The sequence below is a fragment of the Podarcis filfolensis genome, assembly GCF_964270895.1.
Source record: "Podarcis filfolensis genome assembly, chromosome: 9".
NCBI lineage: Eukaryota > Metazoa > Chordata > Lepidosauria > Squamata > Lacertidae > Podarcis > Podarcis filfolensis.
This window is the reverse complement of record NC_139610.1, coordinates 23,587,975-23,610,659: the sequence shown is the minus strand read 5'-3', so window position 1 is coordinate 23,610,659 and position 22,685 is coordinate 23,587,975. Positions and strand designations below refer to the sequence as shown.

At 46.7% G+C, this 22,685-nt stretch overlaps 1 protein-coding gene across 6 annotated transcripts in view; it reads right to left on the bottom strand.

Annotated features, from left to right (window-relative positions):
* Nucleotides 1-22,685, bottom strand: part of DLC1 (DLC1 Rho GTPase activating protein) — a 241,822-nt gene that overhangs the window by 44,534 nt on the left and 174,603 nt on the right. Inside the window, exon 1 of one of the 6 annotated variants that reach the window (XM_083630062.1) lies at nucleotides 18,976-19,458. The exons of the other annotated variants lie outside the window; for them this stretch is intronic. Within the exon in view, the coding sequence (XP_083486188.1) occupies nucleotides 18,976-19,012 (37 nt within the window). The 5' untranslated portion in view covers nucleotides 19,013-19,458. Of the gene's footprint in view, nucleotides 1-18,975; nucleotides 19,459-22,685 lie in introns of those variants that run through there. 6 annotated transcript variants of the gene reach the window in all.

Genomic DNA, 22,685 nt, shown 5'->3' with positions numbered 1-22,685 from the left:
ACTGTTGGGAATTCCTTGATCCAGCTGAGACACCCAGCAGCTCCCAGTGGCTCAAGACAGAAAATAATTCTTTTAACTGATGACCGTGATAAAGTTACAATACCTCAAAAACCACAAAATCTGCGCTTGGGGGGAGAAAAAGGAAAGCAAACCCGCTCGTATTGCTAGATAAGGCGTAAGTCAAAACCTGGGGCGTGCTGCTCACAGGCAAAACATTCTGCTCGATTGCCTGAAATTTCATCTTCGGGGAGCAGGAAGCAGAATGTTAGCTGGACAAGGTCATTTATCTCGGGACCTCTTTGGTCTGCCTGGGGCCACCACAGTCTGGTTCCATTATAATCAACACAACCTGCATGTTTCAGGACACTTCTATTTATTTACTGTAGGGCAGCAACACCTGGGGAGCTCCAGATGTTGGGTTAGAATAGGCATCATCCATGAGCTCTGGCCATGATGTTTACCCCTGCTTTAGAGCAGCCTTTTACAACCTGGTTTGGGCTACGATTCCCATCTGTCTCAGCCAGCATTGCAACAGTCACGAGATGGTGGCCATGACAGTCCAATGGTTATTTTATTTATAAAAACATTTCTACAGACGACTCACAAATTATGTGCGCTTAACTTGTGCTTCCTGTGCTTGGCCGAAAAACTTAGGGGGGGCAGACATCCTGGGTGTGTGTGTGTGTGTGTGTGTGTGGGAGCTAGCAATTCCACCAGTCATAGCAGTTGCCTAGGGAGAGAATTTGGAGATGCAGGCAGAGTGTGTGTTGACTATGCAAGATTTTGGCTTTATGTGCTATCCCCGGAATGCAACCACCGCATAAGTTGGGAGTCAACTGTATACCACTATATCATAAAAATATCAAAGTGGTTTACAATAATATCTACATCCAGTACAAACGCATAAAAATTAGAATCAGAGACCATCAGCTAACCACTATGGAAGGATGTATTCTTAACTGCCAGTATAAGCCTGGAGATATAGTAAAGTTTTCAGCAGGCATTGAAAAGTTGAAATCAAGGCTGACTGCTGAATCTCTCTTGGTGGAACATGCCACACGACTGGGCTGATGACACTAAAGGCTCCATTTTGTCTTGATGTCGAATGAGCCTTGCTAACTCAGGGGACTAGCAATGACACACTTGCAGATGATCTCAAGTGACTGAGCTAGGATATAGAGGTTCAGATAAGCTGTTCAGGGCTTTGCAAATCAAGACAAATATCTCGAGCCTGGATCAGTAGTGGATGGGTGCAGATGCTTTAACAAGCCATGTTGTTGGCCATGTTCCCCAATCGGCAGTCTGCCTGCTGTATTCTGCACCAGCTGGGTCTGCCAAACCAGGCCCAAGGGCAGCCCCATGCAGAGGACATTGTAGTAATCCAGCCTTGAGGTTACAAGCACATGGACTCCAGTCACCAGGCTATAGCTAGCAAACCAGGCAAAGCCGAAGGAACTCCAAGTCACAGAGGATGACTGAAGGGCACCAGGCTCCAGAGGAAGTGAACTGCAGAGAGCAGGATTTAGATGGGTACTTACCATGCACACTTCTCTACAGCTTCCTTTTCCCTTTCCAAATTGTTCTTTAAATTATGCCAGTTCAAACATCCATTTGAAGAATTAGATGAGAGAGACTTTCAAAGGAGAAATAAAGGGGGGGGACATCAGTGATAGCTTTCCCCCCTTTAAGCAGCTTCTGAGTCTAATTTGGAAGGGAGATTCAAAAGCAGGTTTTGAGTTGTGTTCATGTACATGTGTGAGGGGGTGGGCACTTTTTAGCTGAGTAACCAAATCATGAGTGCTAATAGAAGTTAAGACGCATCCGTCATATTGGATCTACTCCCTAATGCTGAGGGATGCATTTCTTGGGACTTGTCTGCCTAGCATCTTCCTGAGCTACTGAGCTGGCAAGTTAATGCAAATCAGTCATGGGGGGTGGGGGTGGGGGGTGGAAACAGACACCATTTCCCCCAGGCCAAAAAAGCATGAACTCTGTTGCACACCTTTGATAGCCAATGCAGATCTTAGAAACTCAAACAGATGGCTTGGGGTATCAGTTATACAGTCTCTGCAGAGTTGCATTTTTGTGATTATGGGTTCAAGTGCCCAATACCTCTGGGAAGAGAGTTATTGATTTGTTTTATTTTGTATTTTTCTGTTGCGAACCACCCTGTGATCTTCAGATGAAGGGCAGCATACAAATTTAATAAAATATAATGATGATGATGATGATGATGATGATGATGATGATAATAATAATAATAATAATAATAGTAGTAGTAGTAGTAATAATAATGATGATGATGCCAGGGACCCATAGCTTAGAAAGTGTTTGGAGAACAACTGAAGCTAAGCTGTTGAGCAGCCTTGCACAGATGTTGTTGGACTATAACTATCAGCTGCAGCCAGCCTTGCCAGTGGTCAGACACGATGTGAACTGTAGTCCAAAAAAACATCTGGAGGACACCAGGTTGTGAAAGGCTGCGGCAGAGTAGATGCTTTGCCTGCATAAACATGCCAAGTGCAACCCCAAGCATTTCCAGAAGAACCTCAGAAATCTGGACTTGGGAAAGATTCCACTCAAGACCTTGGAAATCTACTGAGAGCCAGGGGAGCAATACTAGAGGAGATGGAGCAATGGTCTGGCTCAGTTTCCTCTGTTCAGTTGTGCCCTCCTTACCCAGCAAAGGTGAAAGATACTGAATTGTGGGCATGTGTGTATTGGAGAGTAGGAGATGTTCATTCTTGTTCATTCTCTGGGTAGAAGACCACTCCTATCCCAAACCGCCTTAAAACTGGATGCTAAAAGAGCTAAGCTCTTGCTCTTCGTATGCTATTAATTAGGCAGTGCCGATCTATGCATGCTTGCTCAGAAGTAAGTCCCACAATATTCAATAGACTTATTCCCAAATAAGTGCAACACAGGAATTCAGCCCTCATTCGCATACCCATTTGGCCAGAGACATTTAAGTATTGAGTACATTTTGAAAGCAAAGATCAAGGATGACAATAAAGTGTTACCTCAGGTTAAGTACTTAATTCGTTCCGGAGGTCTGTACTTAACCTGAAACTGTTCTTAACCTGAAGCACCACTTTAGCTAATGGGGCCTCCAGCTGCCGCCGCGCCGCCAGAGCACGATTTCTGTTCTCATCCTGAAGCAAAGTTCTTAACCCAAGGTACTATTTCTGGGTTAGCAGAGTCTGTAACCTGAAGCGTATGTAACCCGAGGTACCACTGTACCAACAGCAACCTATGGATGACTACTAAAAAAGGGGGGGAGCAATACCCACATGTTAGAGAGAATTAACTTAAATGTGTCACACCCAATTTGTGGCCATTTAGGCACAGTCTCTATTAGCTTAATGGAAACATTTGGCTCACAATGATGCTACAAGCATGCCATTGGCAAGTTTTTGTGAAGAGAGAAAATGAGAGACAGGGAGGGTGGTACCTAAGGTAGCCAGACAACAAAAAGAATTTGTTTTCTGTTTGTGCTAGAAATGCAAGGCATTGTTTACAACTGGCGGGGGGTGTTGCTCCTTAAAAAGGATCAAAGGCTGTCCGATGACATCATGAGCCTGGGCACCAGGGCTCAAAGGGGAGGGCATCTGGCTCCTAGGAGCCACCACACTAATTATTGAAGAACTTCAAAAGGGAATTCAAGCTTCCTCTTCTCTTCGCCACTTCAAAACACACATCCAACTTAACCCTTTCATCTGCTGCTCCCTTTAAGGCATACCTATGTACACAAGCTGCTCACGAAGTGAGGCATTGCATCTTACAGCATTTGGCTGGGTGGGGGGTGGGGGGCGGCAGCGACTCAACTAATTGAAAACACACTTCAAGGAAAGGCTGCCACATGGCTTCAACAATTCAAGGATTTTCTGCTTTTCCTGTTTCCCTAGGAGCCTTCGGCTGCAACCTTGAATACACTTAAATGAGACTCCCTCCCATGTTAATGCTGCTAAATTGGGAAACTGAATAATATTACCCCAATAGCAGATTGGTGTGCTACTGGTGATAATCGTCTTCCAACTGGGACGATAATTAAGTGAAATTACAGTGGACATTGGGGGAGGGAAAGTTCATGGAAGAATGAAAATATGTTGTAAAATGAGAGTGGAATGAAACAGTCCCTTATATACCATGTGAATTCGCTACTGAGAGGAAACGCGGAAGACAAAAGCACTTTATGTCAGGCAAGGAAGTTGGAGATTGAGCAGGAGGGAAACGATGAACATGAAAGAAACCAGATCGGAGGGAAAGGCAGATGCCCTACATTTCTGACGGGGGAGAAGATTCCCCGACGGCTCGCAAAGAGCTCGCCTACGTGCAAAGATAAGGGTCTCTTGCTCCGCTCTCTTGCCCTTTCGCCTCTTGCTCGAGACCCCCCCCTCCCTCAGCATAACAAAAGCAGGAGCCGAGCCACGTCGATCTTATCAACTGATCGCGAAAAAGAAACATCTTCCTTTGCTGATGGGGAATCTGCCGCAAGCCAGAGTCTGCGAGTTGCTCGCAGCCAAAATAGGAAAAACGTAAAAGGCGGATCTACACGGATCCTCGTGAATTCATATGATTTTTTCATTCAAATTAAATAAAACCACCATGATACTGTAGACCATGTCTTACTCTGTAGAAAGCATCAAAAAAATCACGCATCCACTGTTTCGGGGGGGCGCAGGGGCGCAAAAACATGGTTAAAAAACACGGATCCTCATGGATCCTCATGATTTTTCCACTAGATCAGCCCAAACTCACCATCAGATCAAAGATCATGGCCATGGGCACAGCATCCACCACAAAAATCACGGATCCACGGCTTCCTGGCGAAACCGTGGCCCAAAAACGTGGTTTTGAAGCACGGATCTTCATGGATCCACACGCTTTTTGAATCGGGCCAACCGAAACTCACCGTCAAATCACACATCATTCCCAGGGGCACAGCATCCACCACAAAAATCACGGATCCACGGCTTCCTGGCCATACCGTGGCCCAAAAACGTGGTTCCGGACCACGGATCCTCATGGATCTTCATGCTTTTTGCATTGGGCCACCCCAAACACACTGTCAAATCACACATCATAGCCAGGAGCACAGCCTGCACCACAAAAATCACGGACCCACGGCTTCCTGGCCACTCCATGGCCCAAAAACGTGGTTTTCAAGCACGGATCCTCATGGATCCTCACGCTTTTTGCATTGGGCCAACCCAAACTCACTGTCAAATCACACATCATGGCCAGGGGCACAGCCTGCACCACAAAAATCACGGATCCACGGCTTCCTGGCCACTCCGTGGCCCAAAAACGTGGTTTTCAAGCACGGATCCTCATGGATCCTCACGCTTTTTGCATTGGGACAACCCAAACTCACCGTCAAATCACACATCATTCCCAGGGGCACAGCATCCACCACAAAAATCACGGATCCACGGCTTCCTGGCCATACCGTGGCCCAAAAACGTGGTTTTGAAGCACGGATCCTCATGGATCCTCACGCTTTTGCATTGGGCCAACACAAACTCAATATCAAATCACACATCATGGCCAGGGGCACAGCCTGCACTACAAAAAACTGAGATCCACGGCTTCCTGGCCATACCGTGGCCCAAAAACGTGGTTTTCAAGCACGGATCCTCATGGATCCTCACGCTTTTTGCATTGGGCCAACCCAAACTCACTGTCAAATCACACATCATGGCCACGGGCACAGCCTGCACCACAAAAATCACGGATCCACGGCTTCCTGTTCATACCGTGGTCCAAAAACATGGTTTTGAAGCACGGATCCTCATGGATCCTCACGCTTTTTGCATTGGGCCAACCCAAACTCACTGTCAAATCACACATCATTCCCAGGGGCACAGCTTACACCACAAAAAACTCAGATCCACGGCTTCCTGGACACTCCATGGCCCAAAAACGTGGTTTTCAAGCACGGATCCTCATGGATCCTCACGCTTTTTGCATTGGGACAACCCAAACTCACTGTCAAATCACACATCATGGCCAGGGGCACAGCTTACACCACAAAAAACTCAGATCCACGGCTTCCTGGACACTCCATGGCCCAAAAACGTGGTTTTCAAGCACGGATCCTCATGGATCCTCACGCTTTTTGCATTGGGACAACCCAAACTCACTGTCAAATCACACATCATTCCCAGGGGCACAGCTTACACCACAAAAAACTGAGATCCACGGTTATCTGGCAGTGGCATGGCCCAAAAACGTGGTTTTCAAGCATGGATCCTCATGGATCCTCACGCTTTTTGCATTGGGACAACCCAAACTCACTGTCAAATCACACATCATTCCCAGGGGCACAGCTTACACCACAAAAAACTCAGATCCACGGCTTCCTGGACACTCCATGGCCCAAAAACGTGGTTTTCAAGCACGGATCCTCATGGATCCTCACACTTTTTGCATTGGGACAACCCAAACTCACTGTCAAATCACATATCATGGCCAGGGGCACAGTCTGCACCACAAAAATCACGGATCCACGGCTTCCTGGCCACTACATGGCCCCAAAACGTGGTTTTCAAGCACGGATCCACATGGATCCTCACGCTTTTTGCACTATATCAGCCCAAACTCATCGTCAAATCACACATGATTTCCAGGGGCACAGCCTGCACCACAAAAATCACGGATCCACGGCTTCCTGGCCACTCCATGGCTCAAAAACATGGTTTTGAAGCACGGATCCTCATGGATCCTCACGCTTTTTGCATTGGGCCAACCCAAACTCACCGTCAAATCACACATCATGTCCAGGGGCACAGCATCCACCACAAAAAACTGAGATCCACGGTTATCTGGCAGTGGCATGGCCCAAAAACGTGGTTTTCAAGCACGGATCCTCATGGATCCTCACACTTTTTGCACTATATCAGCCCAAAGTCACCGTCAAATCACACATGATTTGCAGGGGCACAGCTTGCACCACAAAAATCACGGATCCACGGCTTCCTGGCCACTCCATGGCTCAAAAACATGGTTTTGAAGCACGGATCCTCATGGATCCTCACGCTTTTTGCATTGGGCCAACCCAAACTCACCGTCAAATCACACATCATGGCCAGGGGCACAGCATCCACCACAAAAAACTGAGATCCACGGTTATCTGGCAGTGGCATGGCCCAAAAACGTGGTTTTCAAGCACGGATCCTCATGGATCCTCATGATTTTTGCATTGGGCCAACCTAAAGTCACCATCAGATCAAACATCATGGCCATGGGCACAGCATCCACAAGAAAAATAACGGATCCACGGCTTCCTGGCCATACCGTGGCCCAAAAACGTGGTTTTGAAGCATGGATCCTCATGGATCCTCATGATTTTTGCACAAGACCAGCCCAAAGTCACCATCAGATCAAATATCATGGCCAGGGGCACAGCATCCACCACAAAAATCACGGATCCACGGCTTCCTGGCCATACCGTGGCCCAAAAACGTGGTTCCGGACCACGGATCCTCATGGATCTTCATGCTTTTTGCATCGGGCCACCCCAAACACACTGTCAAATCACACATCATAGCCAGGAGCACAGCCTGCACCACAAAAATCATGGACCCACGACTTCCTGGTAAATCCATGGCCCGAAAACGTGGTTTTGAAGCACGGATCCTCATGGATCCTCACGCTTTTTGCATAGAGCTACCCTAAACTCACTGTCATGTCACACATCATGTCCAGGGGCACAGCCTGCACCACAGAAAACTCAGATCCACGGTCATCTGGCAACGGCATGGCCCAAAAACGTGGTTTCGAAGCATGGATCCTCATGGATCCTCATGATTTTTGCACTAGATCAGCCCAAAGTCAGCATCAGATCAAACATCATGGCCAGGGGCACAACATCCACCACAAAAATCACGGATCCACGGCTTCCTGGTCAGACCACAGCCCAAAAACGTGGTTTTGAAGCATGGATCCTCATGGATCCTCACACTTTTCGTATTGGGCGAACCGAAACTCGCTGTCAAATCACACAACATGTCCAGGGGCACAGCCTGCACCACAGAAAACTCAGATCCATCGCTTCCTGGCAACACCATGGACCAAAAACGTGGTTTTGAAGCACAGATCCTCATGGATCCTCACGCTTTTTGCACTAGATCAGCCCAAACTCACCATCAAATCACACATCATGGCCAGGGGCACAGCCTGCACCACCAAAATCACGGATCCATGGCTTCCTGGCCACTCCATGGCTCAAAAACATGGTTTTGAAGCACGGATCCTCATGGATCCTCACGCTTTTTGCATTGGGGAACCCCAAATTCACCCTTTATTAACATATCTTGAACATAACCACAGATCTGACCACAAACATCATGGATCTACTGCTTCATGGCCCTGGCCAGATGCTACCCTGGATATATTGGCCAATTTTTAGGTGGGTGTGCTGGGATGGAGGAAACGTAGTCGGCTGAATCTCTATCCTTTAAAGATGGGCGTCCAATGGCTGGGCCAGAATAATTTCAGTTTGGTTTGCCAGCTCCCAGCTCTTCATGGGGCGCAATAGTCACCTGTAGCTGCCATCAGGAGTCCCTGTGTGATCCTGGATGCTTCTGTCTCTATGGAGGCATTGGTCACAAATGTAGCCAAACTTGAATTTTCGAATCTATGTCAGGTTAGGCAATCGGTACCGTACCTGTCCCTTTCCAACCTAGCCATGGTGATCCATGCAGTAGTCACCTGCATACAGTGGTACCTCGCAAGACGAATGCCTCGCAAGACGGAAAACTCGGAAGACGAAAGGGTTTTTGGTTTTTTGAGCTGCTTTGCAAGACAATTTTCCCTATGGTCTTGCTTTGCAAGACGGAAACGTCTTGCAAGTTTGTTTCCTTTTTCTTAACACCGTTAATACAGTTGCGACTTGACTTCGAGGAGCAACTCGTAGCACGCGGTGTGGTAGCCTTTTTTGAGGTTTTTGAAGACTTTGGTGATTTTTGAAGCTTTTCCAAAACTTTTCCGACACCGTGCTTCGCAAGACGAAAAAAATCGCAAGACGACAAAACTCGCGGAACAAATTAATTTCATCTTGCGAGGCACCACTCTACTAGACTACTTTAACTTGCTGTACACCTGAGCCGGGGAGTGCAGGGTATAAATGTGTGAGAGAGAGAATGAGAGAGAGAGAGAGAGAGAGAGAGAGAGATATGCAGGGCTACCCTTGAGACTGCTCCAGAAACTCCAAATGGTCTAAAATGCAGATGCATGAGTTCTTACTTGGACTTTGTGGAGAGCCCACATTCAGTTGGTTGTTCATCAGCTGGATTGGCTCCAGGTGGAGTATCAAATCAGGTTCAGTGTTTTGGTGCTAATCTTTAAAGCCCTAAACAGTCTGTGACCTTTCTTATCTGTGGGAATTATCTTCCAATACACCCCCATGAGTGTGACGCTCATCTAACAACAACCTACTGGTGGTCCCTGGCCCAAAACATATCCAGCTGTCCTCAACCAGAGCCAGAGCCTTTTTGGTGGAACACTTTGTCTAATGAGACCAGGGCTCAGTGCAATCTATCTCAGTTCTCTCACTTGTCATGGTGAGTGGGCTTGCACATTCCTATGACCCTTGTGAGCGAAGCCGTTGGGAATCTCGTACTCCCAGCAGGGTCACCCAAGGTGGTAAGGTCAAAGAAAATTAAATATGCTCAGAGTCCTGTAGTGATTTCATGCTCTTTATTGCAGCTTGTAAAACAGTGACTGAATTTCCCCCAAAACCTCAGGCTTTTATATACATTATTTACACAATGAGTCCCGTCTGACTGGCTGATTCTGCTTCCCTCCTGGAGCCTGATTGGTCTTTTCATGCAAGCCAGTCAGTTCTTGCATTCTAGGATCCTACTTGCCTATTGTTCTAGGATCCAAGCTTAGTACATAACAGGGAAGGAGCTAGACAAAGAATGATCCAAGAAGTCCTCAACGGCAGAACAGACGGGTGATAACAAGCAGTGTGTTACAACGGCTGTGAAGGCAGATGAAGGCTGCAGCAGATAGGATCCACCAGTTCGTCGTGACTACTCATGCCATCAGAACAGAGCCCTACTGCGAAGACTGTGCGTTGGTCAGTGTGCACTGATCTACACACATAAAACAAATTCACGCACAGGCATCTTCCAAAAGCCCAACCCAACCCCCCAAAACCCTCCCCCCATGGCGATCACTAAATGGCTACGGGGGCAGGAATGTGAAGCCCCTAGTCATGAACCGACACATGGGCGTTCAGTCGTTCTGACTCAAGGAATGAGGCAGTTGAGCAGCTCAGCAGCTGTATCCATGACTGAGCAGCCGCTTTTAGGATCCACTATGCTCACCCCGAAAAGGGGAAGGGGCTGGAAACAGTGCCCTAAACATAGTATGCCTCCCTTTTTCCCTGACTGGATTACCGCGCCCAGGTGGAATCTCTTTTCCCGTAGTTTGAATCCATTATTCTGCATCCTAGTCTCTAGAACAGCAGAAAACAATCTTGCTCCCTCTTCAACATGACATCCCTTCAAATATTTAAACATGGCTATCATATCACTCCTTAATCTTCTCTTCTCTAGATTAAACAAATCCAGCTCCCTAATTCTCTCCTCATAGGGCTTGGATTCCAGACCTTTTACATTTTGGTCACCCTCCTCTGGACATGTTCCAGCTTGACAATATCCTTCTTCAACTGGACACAGTATTTCAGGTGTGGTCTGACCAACCAGAATAGTGTGGTAGCATTCCTTCACTTGATCTAGACACTATACTCCTATTGATGCAGCCCAGAATTGCATTGGCGTTCTTAGCTGCCACATCACACTGTTGACTCATATTCAGCTTGTGGTGGACTAAGACTCCCAGATCCCTTTCACTGGTACTGTTGTCAAGCCAAGTGTCCCCCACCTGTGCATTTCATTTTTTCTATCCAGGTGTAGTACCTTACATTTCTCCCTATTGAACTCCATATTGTTGGTTTTGGCCCAGCTCTCTAGGCTATTCAGGTCATTTTGAATTCTGACCCTGTCCTCTGGTGTATTAGCAACTCCTCCCAGTTTGCAGTCATTTGCAAATTTGATTAGCACGCCCTCTATTCCATCATCCAAATCATTTATAAAAATATTGAATAGCACCAGGCCCAGGACAGAACCTTGTGGAACCCCAATAGTCATTTTTTTCTAGGATGAAGGTGAGCCACTGATGAGCAATCTTTGGGTTCAGCCCGTCAACCAATTACAAATCCACCTAACAGTAGCTTTGTCTGGCCCACATTTTACTGGTTGTTTTGCAATAATATCATGGGGGACCTTTTCAAAGGCCTTACCAAAGTCAAGGTAAGCTGGTACAAGGGAAAGCAGGATTGTAATTACCGTAAAAATTACTGATCACTTTGGATCAGCAGTCTCAACCTAACCCGCTATGTGGGGAGAGCCACATGTTCCTTTGGAAGGCAAGTGGAATACAGTGTGATATACTGACAGCTGTTTTAAAAGATGTATCTGTAACTTAAAATCCAGTATCAGAAAAAAACAAAAATAGATGGTCCCTGTGTGGATAGTCATGTTTGCATGATGGGGCCACCTCCAGTGACCATGTGGCCTGATATAAGAGGGTTCTAAAATCAGTCCTGAAAGTAGACTGATTGAGAATGACACACTCATAGCTTTTGCTCTGCCATTAACAAGGTGAGCTGAAGCAAATTATTGCCTCCCTTTGGGCTTAGCAATATTTCCTACAGCATTCTTGTTGAAGGGCATTGGAGAGTTAGGTGAGGGTCACTTTTCTGTTTTTCCATCAAGCCCCCAGACAAGAATGCTACGGCATCAGACCCAAACACTCAGTCTCATAACAAAAAATACTCAACGGAGTTAGGGCTGAGGGTAGGGGAAGTACAATCATGATCTTTACAGTCCTCTAGAAGCCGACCCTTTTGGTCATTGTGGTCATGGAGCCAAATATCTGTTCCCAAGTTTAAAGATCTAAACAAGTAAAGAACAAGCTTGCCCTTTACATGCAAAAGCCCTGAAATTCAGCCCATTGGGCAACGGATCATGGGGCTGGGAGGAGGGAGGTAAGGACTAGCACCTTCTCTGCCCTCCACCTCCAACAGCTACACCTGAAAGATTCATGATGGGGTTCGATTTGAGAAGCTGAATGTTTATAAAGGCACTTAGCCAATTTCTGCCACAGAAATTCTGAACAGAAACACTCTGCAGGATCAGCCCCCAAAAGAAACTGCTCTATGGTCTCTGTGTTGGGAAATGGGAACAGATCTTGCTCATCACCAACCTTCCCTCCACAAATCAGTATCACTACGAGGCTGAACTGAACAGCTTGCTCCAGAGTTTTAAGAGATACGTTTCTGTGGTGTAGTGGTTAAGAGGGGTGGACTCTAATCTGGTGAGCTGGGTTCGCTTCCCTGCTCCTCCACATACAGCTGCTGGGTGACCTTGGGCCAGTCACACTTCTCTCTGAACTCTCTCAGCCCCACCTACCTCACAAGGTGTCTGTTGTGCGGGTGGAAGGGAAAGGAGATTTTTAGCCACTTTGAGACTTCTTAAAGTAGAGAAAAGCAGGATATAAAAACTAACTCCATAAATAAGAATTCTATGGAAAAGGACCATCCCTGCCATGATGATGAAAACTATATGCTTGGATTTTGCTGTATTATACCAACCTGTGGAATATGACAGTTCACAGTTTCAAAATCTATTTGGCAACAGTGGATTGACAGTCTGGACACATGAAAACCTCTGGAAGATCTTTTGAATCAATGGCTATGCGAAAGCAGTGGTACCAGTCCTTGCAGTTTCCTTCACAGTAAACCAACGTTAGGTCACCACTGGGCCTCCTGCACCCTTCCTTCAAGAAACATAGTGACCAGCAGCCTTCGAACAAGGAAGGTAAAATATCTGAGCAATAGGTTAGTGTATCCTTCCATCCCTCTGGGCATGATCGAGACACAGTAATGTAACTCTCGTTCAAGATTTGTCTCTTTGGGAGGAACAGCATCAATTTCCACTTGAAAATATTTGTCTTGTCTTTCGAAATAGGTTTTCCCACAGGAACGGGGTGTCAGAGACAGAAATAATGGGAGAGGTTCATTGACTGTGAATGGAATATTTTGACAGATAACTAAAGAAGAGAAATAAACTGATTCCAATGTTGCCTTTTGCATTCTAATGAAACAAAATATCTGAAAAATGAAAGTAATTTTCCTTTGCTGGACTTGCCTTAAAGAAATGGATACAAATAGAAATTGCTTCCTCTAGAGGGAGCCTGTTAAATTGTTGCTACAGTCTACTTGAGGACTCAACAACTGTCAGATTAAGATCGTGGGACCAGACTTGTTTGACTTTGATAAAGTATGAGCAGGAAGGAAGTTTGGGTGCTTGCTTTATGCAAGACAAATGCCTTGCTGGAACAGATGCATGAAAAGATGGATTTGATGAATGAGAAAATGGACTTGGTGACTGTTGTGGTTAATAACTGTGGACAAGCAGGGAATATTGAGACAGAAACCATTCAAGGACCAACCTATGAACCTGTATTGACTGGGCAAGTGCAGAAGATAATGGAGGAGGATGTGGCCGCATCTCAAACATTACAAATGGAGAGACCCGAGTCCCTACAGAAGCATAAACCGCTGTCATTGAAGATTGAAGTTGGAGTGGGCCAGGGGGAGTCTGGAGCTGAGGAGGTTCTTAACTTTGGAGAGACTTTGAAATATGCTTTTAAATATCTTTTGGAGTACACTGATGACTGTGGAGAGTGGAACTGTGGGGAATGGGCGGCTTTGATGAAGGGAGATGGAGACAATTTTGGATTTGAATCCCCCAGAGATCTGCTCCCCAATGAGAAAGGGAAGAAATTAAGAAAGAGACCAACAATCGACAAGGAAAAGGGCAAGTATAAACAAAAAGAAGAAGATTTGCAGAAGGAGCATGGAAGAGACTTAAGAGCCTCGGACATATGACTTCCAGGTTGATGGACTAGATGGAATGGACAGTAAGGACTGACACGACCCGGGACCAGGAAGAAGAGACGCTGGATGAAGATTGGAAGAAAATTTATAAAGAAAACTTTTTATTGGGGGAATTAGCCTAAAATGAATGAATATTAGGGAAAATGTTAGAAGGAAACTATATGACTCTAGCAGAATATATCAGGAGTTATGGATAACTGAGCATTAAGTTTTAAGCCTTAAGGCGTTTTATGGTAAGACAAGGTTAAATAAATTAAGGTAATTTGAATAACAGAATATGGGGAAAGATGGAAAGGATCTGTTGAGTTAAATAATAGGTTAAATTGATAAGATAAATTATTTAACAAAAATTGAGAAAGATGGAAAGAATTTGCTGAAATAATTAACTAAACTAGAATACAAAAAGGGAGGTGTGAGGAGGTCAATGAAACAAGCAAATGGAAGTTGGAGATATGTAACCCGGGATTTGTGTTTTTTGTTTTATTTCCTTTTTTGCCGTATTGTTGTATTGGTTTTTATGTTTTTGCGTTTTTCTCTCTTTTTTTTCTCTTTTCATGTACTGTAGTTGTTCTCTATTTTCTTTTTTTTTGTAATTTTGAAATAATTAATAAATATTACTTTTTTTAAAAAAAGGTTTCCTCACAGTACTGTATTATTTCTTTTGCAATCCAGGGTCTAATGGCAGCCATATCCTTTTGTATGAACTGTAATTGGATGTTATTGCATCAATCACAGAGTGGTTCAATCCATGTTTGGAATCTAGATAGAACATGGTCTTCCTTTTAAAAATGATTACTATCAGTATCCAGTGGACTTCTCTGTCATTTACTGGAATAATCAAAACATCTTTCTTTAGCACTCCAAATCTCAAACAGTTCTTCAGAGCTTACACTGGCAATCTTTGACATATCTGCATGAAGTGGCAAGTATGGTAAGTGGGAAAATTGTTCCATCATGACCTAGCTCTTTGGCCATTATCACCCTGGAGGCAAGAAAGGCATCTATTATGCGATCATTTATCCAGTTTGATCCTTTCAGTGTGGTTATGTCATAGTCATACACACAGATGTTGCCAACTGAACCCACAAGTCCCATGGTTTGTAGACTGAGTGTGGGGAAGGTACAGTTGTGCCATGGGGAAACTGATGTACAAATCAGTGATTTGTCCAAACACTTCTCACTTTGTGTTGAGAATATGGGGCTGCTATCAAAAGAATCAATATTGGTCACTGTTAAATCCTCTTTCCCACTTTTTGGAGTGGAGGTCATCTGAGGCTGAGTGCTTTCCAGGTGTCTCATAGTCAGTTGGTGATCTTAAGGAGTCAAACCCCTCAGCAGCCTGCACTGAGTCAGCTGCTGGAGCTACTGTTATCTTTTCCTGCAGCCTGGGGAACTTTCTTCCCGATCTACTCTTCTGTCTTTTATTTCGCTTCAACTGTGTGAGCTGCAACTGGCAAGGCTTCCCTGGTTCTGGTGGCATGCTGATAGATTTTGTGGCAGCTATAATATGGTAACAAGTCCTGGCTGATGGGTGCGCACACAATGTCCTGTACGGACTGTGCATGCATGGCAGCCCGTATGGCCGCTGTGCGTGTGGCAGCCCGTATGGTCGCCAGGAGAGCGGCTGCCCATACAGCCTGTATGACCGCCGTGAGAGGGGCTGCCTGTATGGACGCTACGCGAGCAGCAGCCTGTACAGTCACTGCGAGAGCAGCTGCCCATATGGCCCATACGGTCGCTGCGAGAGGGGCTGCCTGTACAGTTGCCGCAAGAGCGGCAGCCCACATGGACGCCGCACAAGTGGCAGCCGGTACAGCGACCGTACTGTCACTCTCCCCCCAGCATGGCACCCCGGGGCACCATCACCCCGCTGCCCCTTCATAAGTCCCTGCAGTCAATCAAATGTACTATGAACAATCTGAAGTCATGCTGGGCACAATTCACCACTAATCCTGTTCTTTTTCTAAAAACACGTGGTGGACTCCAGGAAAGCTGTCAGCAGGCACCATGATGCCCATGGGCACCACGTTGGAAACCCCCTATTTCAAAGTTTGCACTGACAAAATCTGTTGGCAAGAAAACTTGCAGTTAAACCTCCATTTATAATTACCACCCCCGCAAAGCAACCAACTTTTGTCCCAGAACCATTTGTAGCTGAATTGACGCGAGACAGGTGATTGTTTTTCATGGTTACTTTGGTGGTCTCCATCTAGTTGGTTTGATAATTTACATTCACAGGTAAGATCATCACAATCTCTGCCTTGGATATTCTTGAGGTTTAGCAGCGTCAAAAATTTCCAGGTGCTGTTCTTCACAGTGGAAGCTATGAATATGAATGTCATTTTAATTCAATGTTCTTGCTAATGCAGAACCATTTCAGATAGTGTTTGTATTTCGGTCATTCCATGGACATTGGTGTGATCTTACAATATAATTTGGTGGAGTCCATTTAACAATCATGCCAATCCATGAGGATTAAAGTATTTAATATAGTGTTTGTTCCTTGGCTGTGCTCTGTGGTTTTTGTGGTTCATTCTGTGGTCATATACATCATGTGTGATTTGATAGTGATTTCAGGGTGACCAAACATAAAAAACCTAAGGATCCATGGGGGTCTGTGCTTCATGAGAATCTTTTTACAGCATGGCAGTGCCCCAAAGTGATCTGGCCATGAGCAGCATAGGTGATCGGGTAATGAATATGGGGCGACCAAGAAAACTGTGGAGCCGTAAATTTTAAAAATAAATATATATATTCAATTTTATAAGGATAGGGAAGTACAGAAAGGGAAAAGGGGGAGGGGATAGATATATAGATAGATTAGAAATTTAAAAGACCTATAAAGATTATCAAATCCTACAAAGTACTACTACTACTACTACTACTAATATATTTGTACCCTGCCCATCTGGCTGGGTTTCCCCAGCCACTCTGGGTGGCTTCCCCCCCCAAAAATGAAATAAAAATACATTAAAAAGTCACACATTAAAAACGTCCCTAAACAGGGCTGCCGTCAGATGTCTTCTAAATGTCAGGTAGTTGTTTATCTCTTTGACATCTAATGGGAGGACATTCCACAGGGCAGGCGCCACTACCAAGAAGGCCCTCTGCCTGGTTCCTTGTCGCTTTGCTTCTCACAGTGAGGTAACCACCAAAAGGCCCTTGGTGCTGGACATCAGAGTCTGGGCAGAACAATGGGCGTGGAGATGCTCCAAAAGCATGAGGATCCATGAGGATGCGTGCTTCAAAACCATGTTTTTGGGCTATGGAGTTGCCAGGAAGCCGTGGATCCGAGTTTTTTGTGGTGCAGGCTGTGCCCCTGGCCATGATGTGTGATTTGACAGTGAGTTTGGGTTGTCCCAATGCAAAAAGCGTGAGGATCCATGAGGATCCGTGCTTGAAAACCACGTTTTTGGGCCATGGAGTGGCCAGGAAGCCGTGGATCCGTGATTTTTGTGGTGCAGGCTATGCCCCTGGAAATCATGTGTGATTTGACGGTGAGTTTGGGTTGGCCCAATGCAAAAATCATGAGGATCCATGAGGATCCATGCTTCGAAACCACGTTTTTGGGCCATGCCGTTGCCAGATAACCGTGGATCTCAGTTTTTTGTGGTGGATGCTGTGCCCCTGGACACGATGTGTGATTTGACAGTGAGTTTGGGTTGTCCCAATGCAAAAAGCGTGAGGATCCATGAGGATCCGTGCTTGAAAACCACGTTTTTGGGCCATGGAGTGGCCAGGAAGCCGTGGATCCGTGATTTTTGTGGTGCAGGCTATGCCCCTGGAAATCATGTGTGATTTGACGGTGAGTTTGGGTTGGCCCAATGCAAAAATCATGAGGATCCATGAGGATCCGTGCTTGAAAACCACGTTTTTGGGCCACGGAGTGGCCAGGAAGCCGTGGATCCATGATTTTTGTGGTGGATGCTGTGCCCCAGGGAATGATGTGTTATTTGACGGTGAGTTTGGGTTGGCACAATGCAAAAAGCGTGAGGATCCATGAGGATCCGTGCTTGAAAACCACGTTTTTGGGCCACGGTATGGCCAGGAAGCCATGGACCTGTGATTTCTGTGGTGGATGCTGTGCCCCTGGCCATGATGTGTAATTTGACAGTGAATTTGGGCTGATCTAGTACAAAAATCATTAGGATTCATGAGGATCCGTGTTTTTTAACCATGTTTTTGCGCCATTGCGGCACCACGAAACAGTGGATGCGTGATTTCTTTGGTTCCTCCTACAGATTAAGATGTGGTCTACAGTAGCACGGTGTTTTCATTTTGTTTCAATATAAAAATCATATGAATTCATGAGGATCCGTGCCTCGGATCCATGTTTTTGTGGTGCTGCAGGGCGGCAAAGTGTGGGATCCACGTTTTTTATAGTCCAGTTTGTAGGCGTGCCTTCTAGGTGTGATTTGACACTGCATTTGTTGGAATTATTTTTTAAAAAGTGGAGGATCCATGAGGATCCGTGTAGATCCGCCTTTTATGGAGACCCGCCAAAATATGTGCATGTGTGTGTGTTTAAATCGCACCTAGGCGAGCATCTCTGTACAACCGTCTCCAAAGCAAAGCTTGCCTTTCCATGCACCTCTGAAGTCAATTTCCCGCCCTCTCCGCAAGAGAAGCACGGCCGAAGCCCCATTAGCCGAGGAGCTTATGCAACCCTCGAAGTGGTGCCTCCGCAAGAGAATTTACTTCTCAGGCAAGCGCGCCAGCAAAATCGTTCCGTCTTAATCCTCCTTCATTTCAGCTCCCCGCCTGTTCCCCAGCTCGCCCTGGAACACGCGAAGCAACAAACGGAGGGGAGCACCTCCACTGAGCGCGTGCAGAGTGCTTTCGGCCTCGCCGTCGAGGTTCTGGGATCCGGAGTGAGCCCGCCCCCTTTGGGCAGCCAAGCCGAGGGCGCATTCAGAAGACAGTATAAGCCGAAAGCAGCGCGTCGGCCTGCGCGCTCCCCGAACCCGTCCCGTCTCACCCGCGAACAGACGGCGGAAGCTTACGTGTTAGTATCATGATCTCCTGCTTCTCTTTGCACATCGGACGGAGGAACGTCGCCGCCAGGCTGCAGGCTGGGGGGTGGTGGTCAGGGGAACGTCCCGTCCCCGGATAGCTCCTCCGGGCAGCGTCTCAGCTCATCTTTCCCTCCCCTCCCGGGAGCGCAATGTTTCTCCGCGCCGCCTTCGCCCGTCTAAGCTGCGAGCCCTTCAGGCGCCAGGCAGGCAAATGCGGCTGCTGCTCCCGCTGCTGCGTCGCCTGGCCGGCGAAGCCATCGCCCCACCTTCTCTCTCTCTCCAGGTTCCTTCCCGTCGAGGAAGCGTCCCTAACCTCCCGTCCCGCCCCCGCTGGGCTGCTGCGCGGAGGAGATCCGGCAGAGGAAGTCTCCGGGCGCCTTCTGCGCGGCGCTTCGAAGGAACCAGAGACTCCCTCGCAGGGCGCGCTCCGGCTACTAGAATAAGCATCGGCTCCTCGCCGACGCAGCTCAAGCCGGGGAAGCCGCGCCCACCGCCCACCCCTCGGGTGCCTTTCCCCGAATTCCAATGGCTTGCTCTCGGAGCTGATCTGGCTCCGTGTGGTCTCTGCATACTGACTGGAAGCTGCTGTCCAGAGTTTCAGGCAGGAGACAAGCTCACCTGGAGATTGAAAAGCAGTTTTGCCCAAATCTGCTTTCCTCCAGATGCTTGGAAGTAGAACTCCCATCAGCCCCAGCCAGCGCCACCAAGCTCCACCACTTAGCTACAGCCTTTCCTCGAAGGTAAAGGGACCCCTGACCATTAGGTCCAGGTCGTGACCAACTCTGGGGTTGCGGCGCTCATCTCGTTTTATTGGCCGAGGGAGCCGGCGTACAGCTCCCGGGTCATGTGGCCAGCAGGACTAAGCCGCTTCTGGTGAACCAGAGCAGCTCACGGAAATGCCGTTTACTTTCCCGCCGGAGTGGTACCTATTTATCTACTTGCACTTTGACGTGCTTTCGAACTGCTAGATTGGCAGGAGCAGGGACTGAGCAATGGGAGCTCACCCCGTCATGGGGATTCGAACCGCCGACCTTCTGATCGGCAAATCCTAGGCTCTGTGGTTTAACCCACAGCGCCACCCCCGTCCCTTCCTCGAAGGTAGGGATGGGGAATCTAACATCCAAAGGCCAAGAACCAAGCCCTCCAAACGTCCCCAGGTCACACCCTTCATTGGCCCCCCCTCTGTGCCCAAGTAAAGTTTGCTTGGCTGGAATGTCTCTTGCTTGTCCGCATAGAGCTTACAGAGCGGTATGTAAATGTGGGCCTGCAGAATAAGGGTAACATTTGCATGAGTTGCTCCACCCACTTTTGCCTCTGGTCATGCCCACTGCTGGTGTGTGGCCCTCTGAAGGCTGCTCAGAAGACAACGTGGCCCTTTGGGCCGAAAAAGTTTCCCCACCTCTGCTATAGCTATCCTTGGATTTCTCCTCTGGGGAAATCATCTAATCTTGTCACCCAATGCTTGGCTTGATTAGGAAGAGCTGGAAACAACAACAACAAAACCTCTGCATGGAAATTTAGTCTGCCTTTTGTACAGGTTCAGAGGTATAAGATACAGACCTGCATTTCTGCAGCGTGTCTCACTTCAATTCGCAGTGGCATGTTGTACCTTCAGCCCCACCCAGTCAGTCTCTCAGCCAACCACTCCTATGCTGTGGAAATTTACTCCACGTTACCTATTGGTTTCTTGTTGTACACATCCACTTCTGAATCATAGTGGAACTTCTGCAGTGAGGAACCTGGATCTGATTCATAAGGCAACCTTTTCCCTGCTCCGCATACTTTCAGCATAACTCAGCTTTTAAGGATTTGCCAGTACTAATCTGACATGTAAAGAGCAAGGAGACACACCTCCCCTTCAACCCAGGCATGTAAAGCAAGCTTTATCCATTCTGATGCTGTTATTTTGGTGCTGTCATTTTATCCATTCTGATGCTGCCCCACAATTTGTTTAAATCGGGAATCACAATGTCAATCTTTTATTTTATTTTTACACTTCCCAAATTGTTGACTCTGCAAAGTTGTCCATAGCATTTGCAGTGTTCTTGAAACCAATTTCCATTTAGTGATGGGCAAACTCCACTTGGCTTGATTCAGAATTGGCTAACAAGCTTTCTCAGCAAGTGTTGAGAAAAGAAAGGCTCGTCTTTTCTTCCAGCTTGTACAGTGGTACCTCGGGTTAAATACTTAATTCGTTCCGGAGGTCCACTCTTAACCTGAAACTGTTCTTAACCTGAAGTACCACTTTAGCTAATGGGGCCTCCTGCTGCCACCGCGCCACCGGAGCACGATTTCTGTTCACATCCTGAAGCAAAGTTCTTAACCTGAGGTAATATTTCTGGGTTAGCGGAGTCTGTAACCTGAAGCGTATGTAACCCAAGGTACCACTGTAATGTTGGTGGATACATGATGACAGGGTGTCTCTCTCACACACATTATTTACACAGTGCCCTGGGAGCCATAGTTTGAGTGCATTCTTTTGAGTTCCAGTGAATGTAGATGCCGCCTTTTCACAGCTGCTTGCTGGCAACTGCCTAGCACGAAGATGAGACGTATGAACACTGCCAGGTTTTGAATGGACCCAGGGTGGGTTCAGCAGAGCACAGCAAAGTACCGTACATTGACAGTGCATGTGTAGAATCTTGTTCACTATACCAAGCTGGACAAGGACTCCTGGGGGAAATGGCCACTCATCCTGGTGGGGATTAACACCAGCAGAGGGCTAATGGCCCTTCTCTCCTGTTTCTGGGCTTCCCATAGGCATCTGGTTGGTCTCTCTAGAAAACAGGGTCCTGGTCTGATCCAGGAAGGATGTTGGTGTTGGCTAAAAAATGGAAGTGAAGGCAGTCCACTGAAAGTCTCAGCAACTGGCACCCAAATGATGGAGGTCCATTTCCAAGGTGCCATACAAGCAGACACCAAGCAGTTCAAGGAACTGTAACAGGGGTACCAACTTCTATAAAATATTGGGGCCCCTAGGTAAGCTCTGCCCTGCATAATCGATCACACAATGCGGTGCACACACACCATTTGAATGGCAATGTCCATCACCCCTCAATATTTTTTTGGGAGAGGGAGCGAAGCCCCCTTGGTCCCTAAGAGTTGGCTCCTATGAACTGAAATGAGAAGTTCGTTATTATTATTATAATTAGAACCAGCAATATTCACTTCATACCCAGAATTAGCAGTTTAAAAGTTGACCCTCCCCCAGGTATTAAGGTATTAAGGCCTCCTTTTATAACTGTTTAAACTTGGACTTCAAACCTGGTCAACCACAGCCAATGATCATGGATGGTGGTGTTCTTGCTTCACATAGGCCTGCTCTACTGCTTCAATTTGCAGAAGCAGCATGTTTGCAAGTGTTGTATAATATTTGTTCTGTATCATTTGTTCTGTAGCAGCAGCTATGTTCTGGAAGGCAACTATTAAGCCTTCTAGCTTCCATGCTTTGTTGTGTATCTGTGTATGTTTGCAACTGTGCACTCTCAAGACTTTTGTCTAGATGATTCTACACACACCTTCCTTGTATGCATTCTGATACCCATCAGACTGCATTTCTCCATAAGATCTCTATTTCCCCCTCATTATCAATTTTTGGAGACTTCCAGTCTGCCTAGCAGTCACTTTTAACTGTGGCATAGCCAAAGCGAATAGTATGTTTTCAAAGTGGACATCAGTTTTGGATTACTCGAAAATCA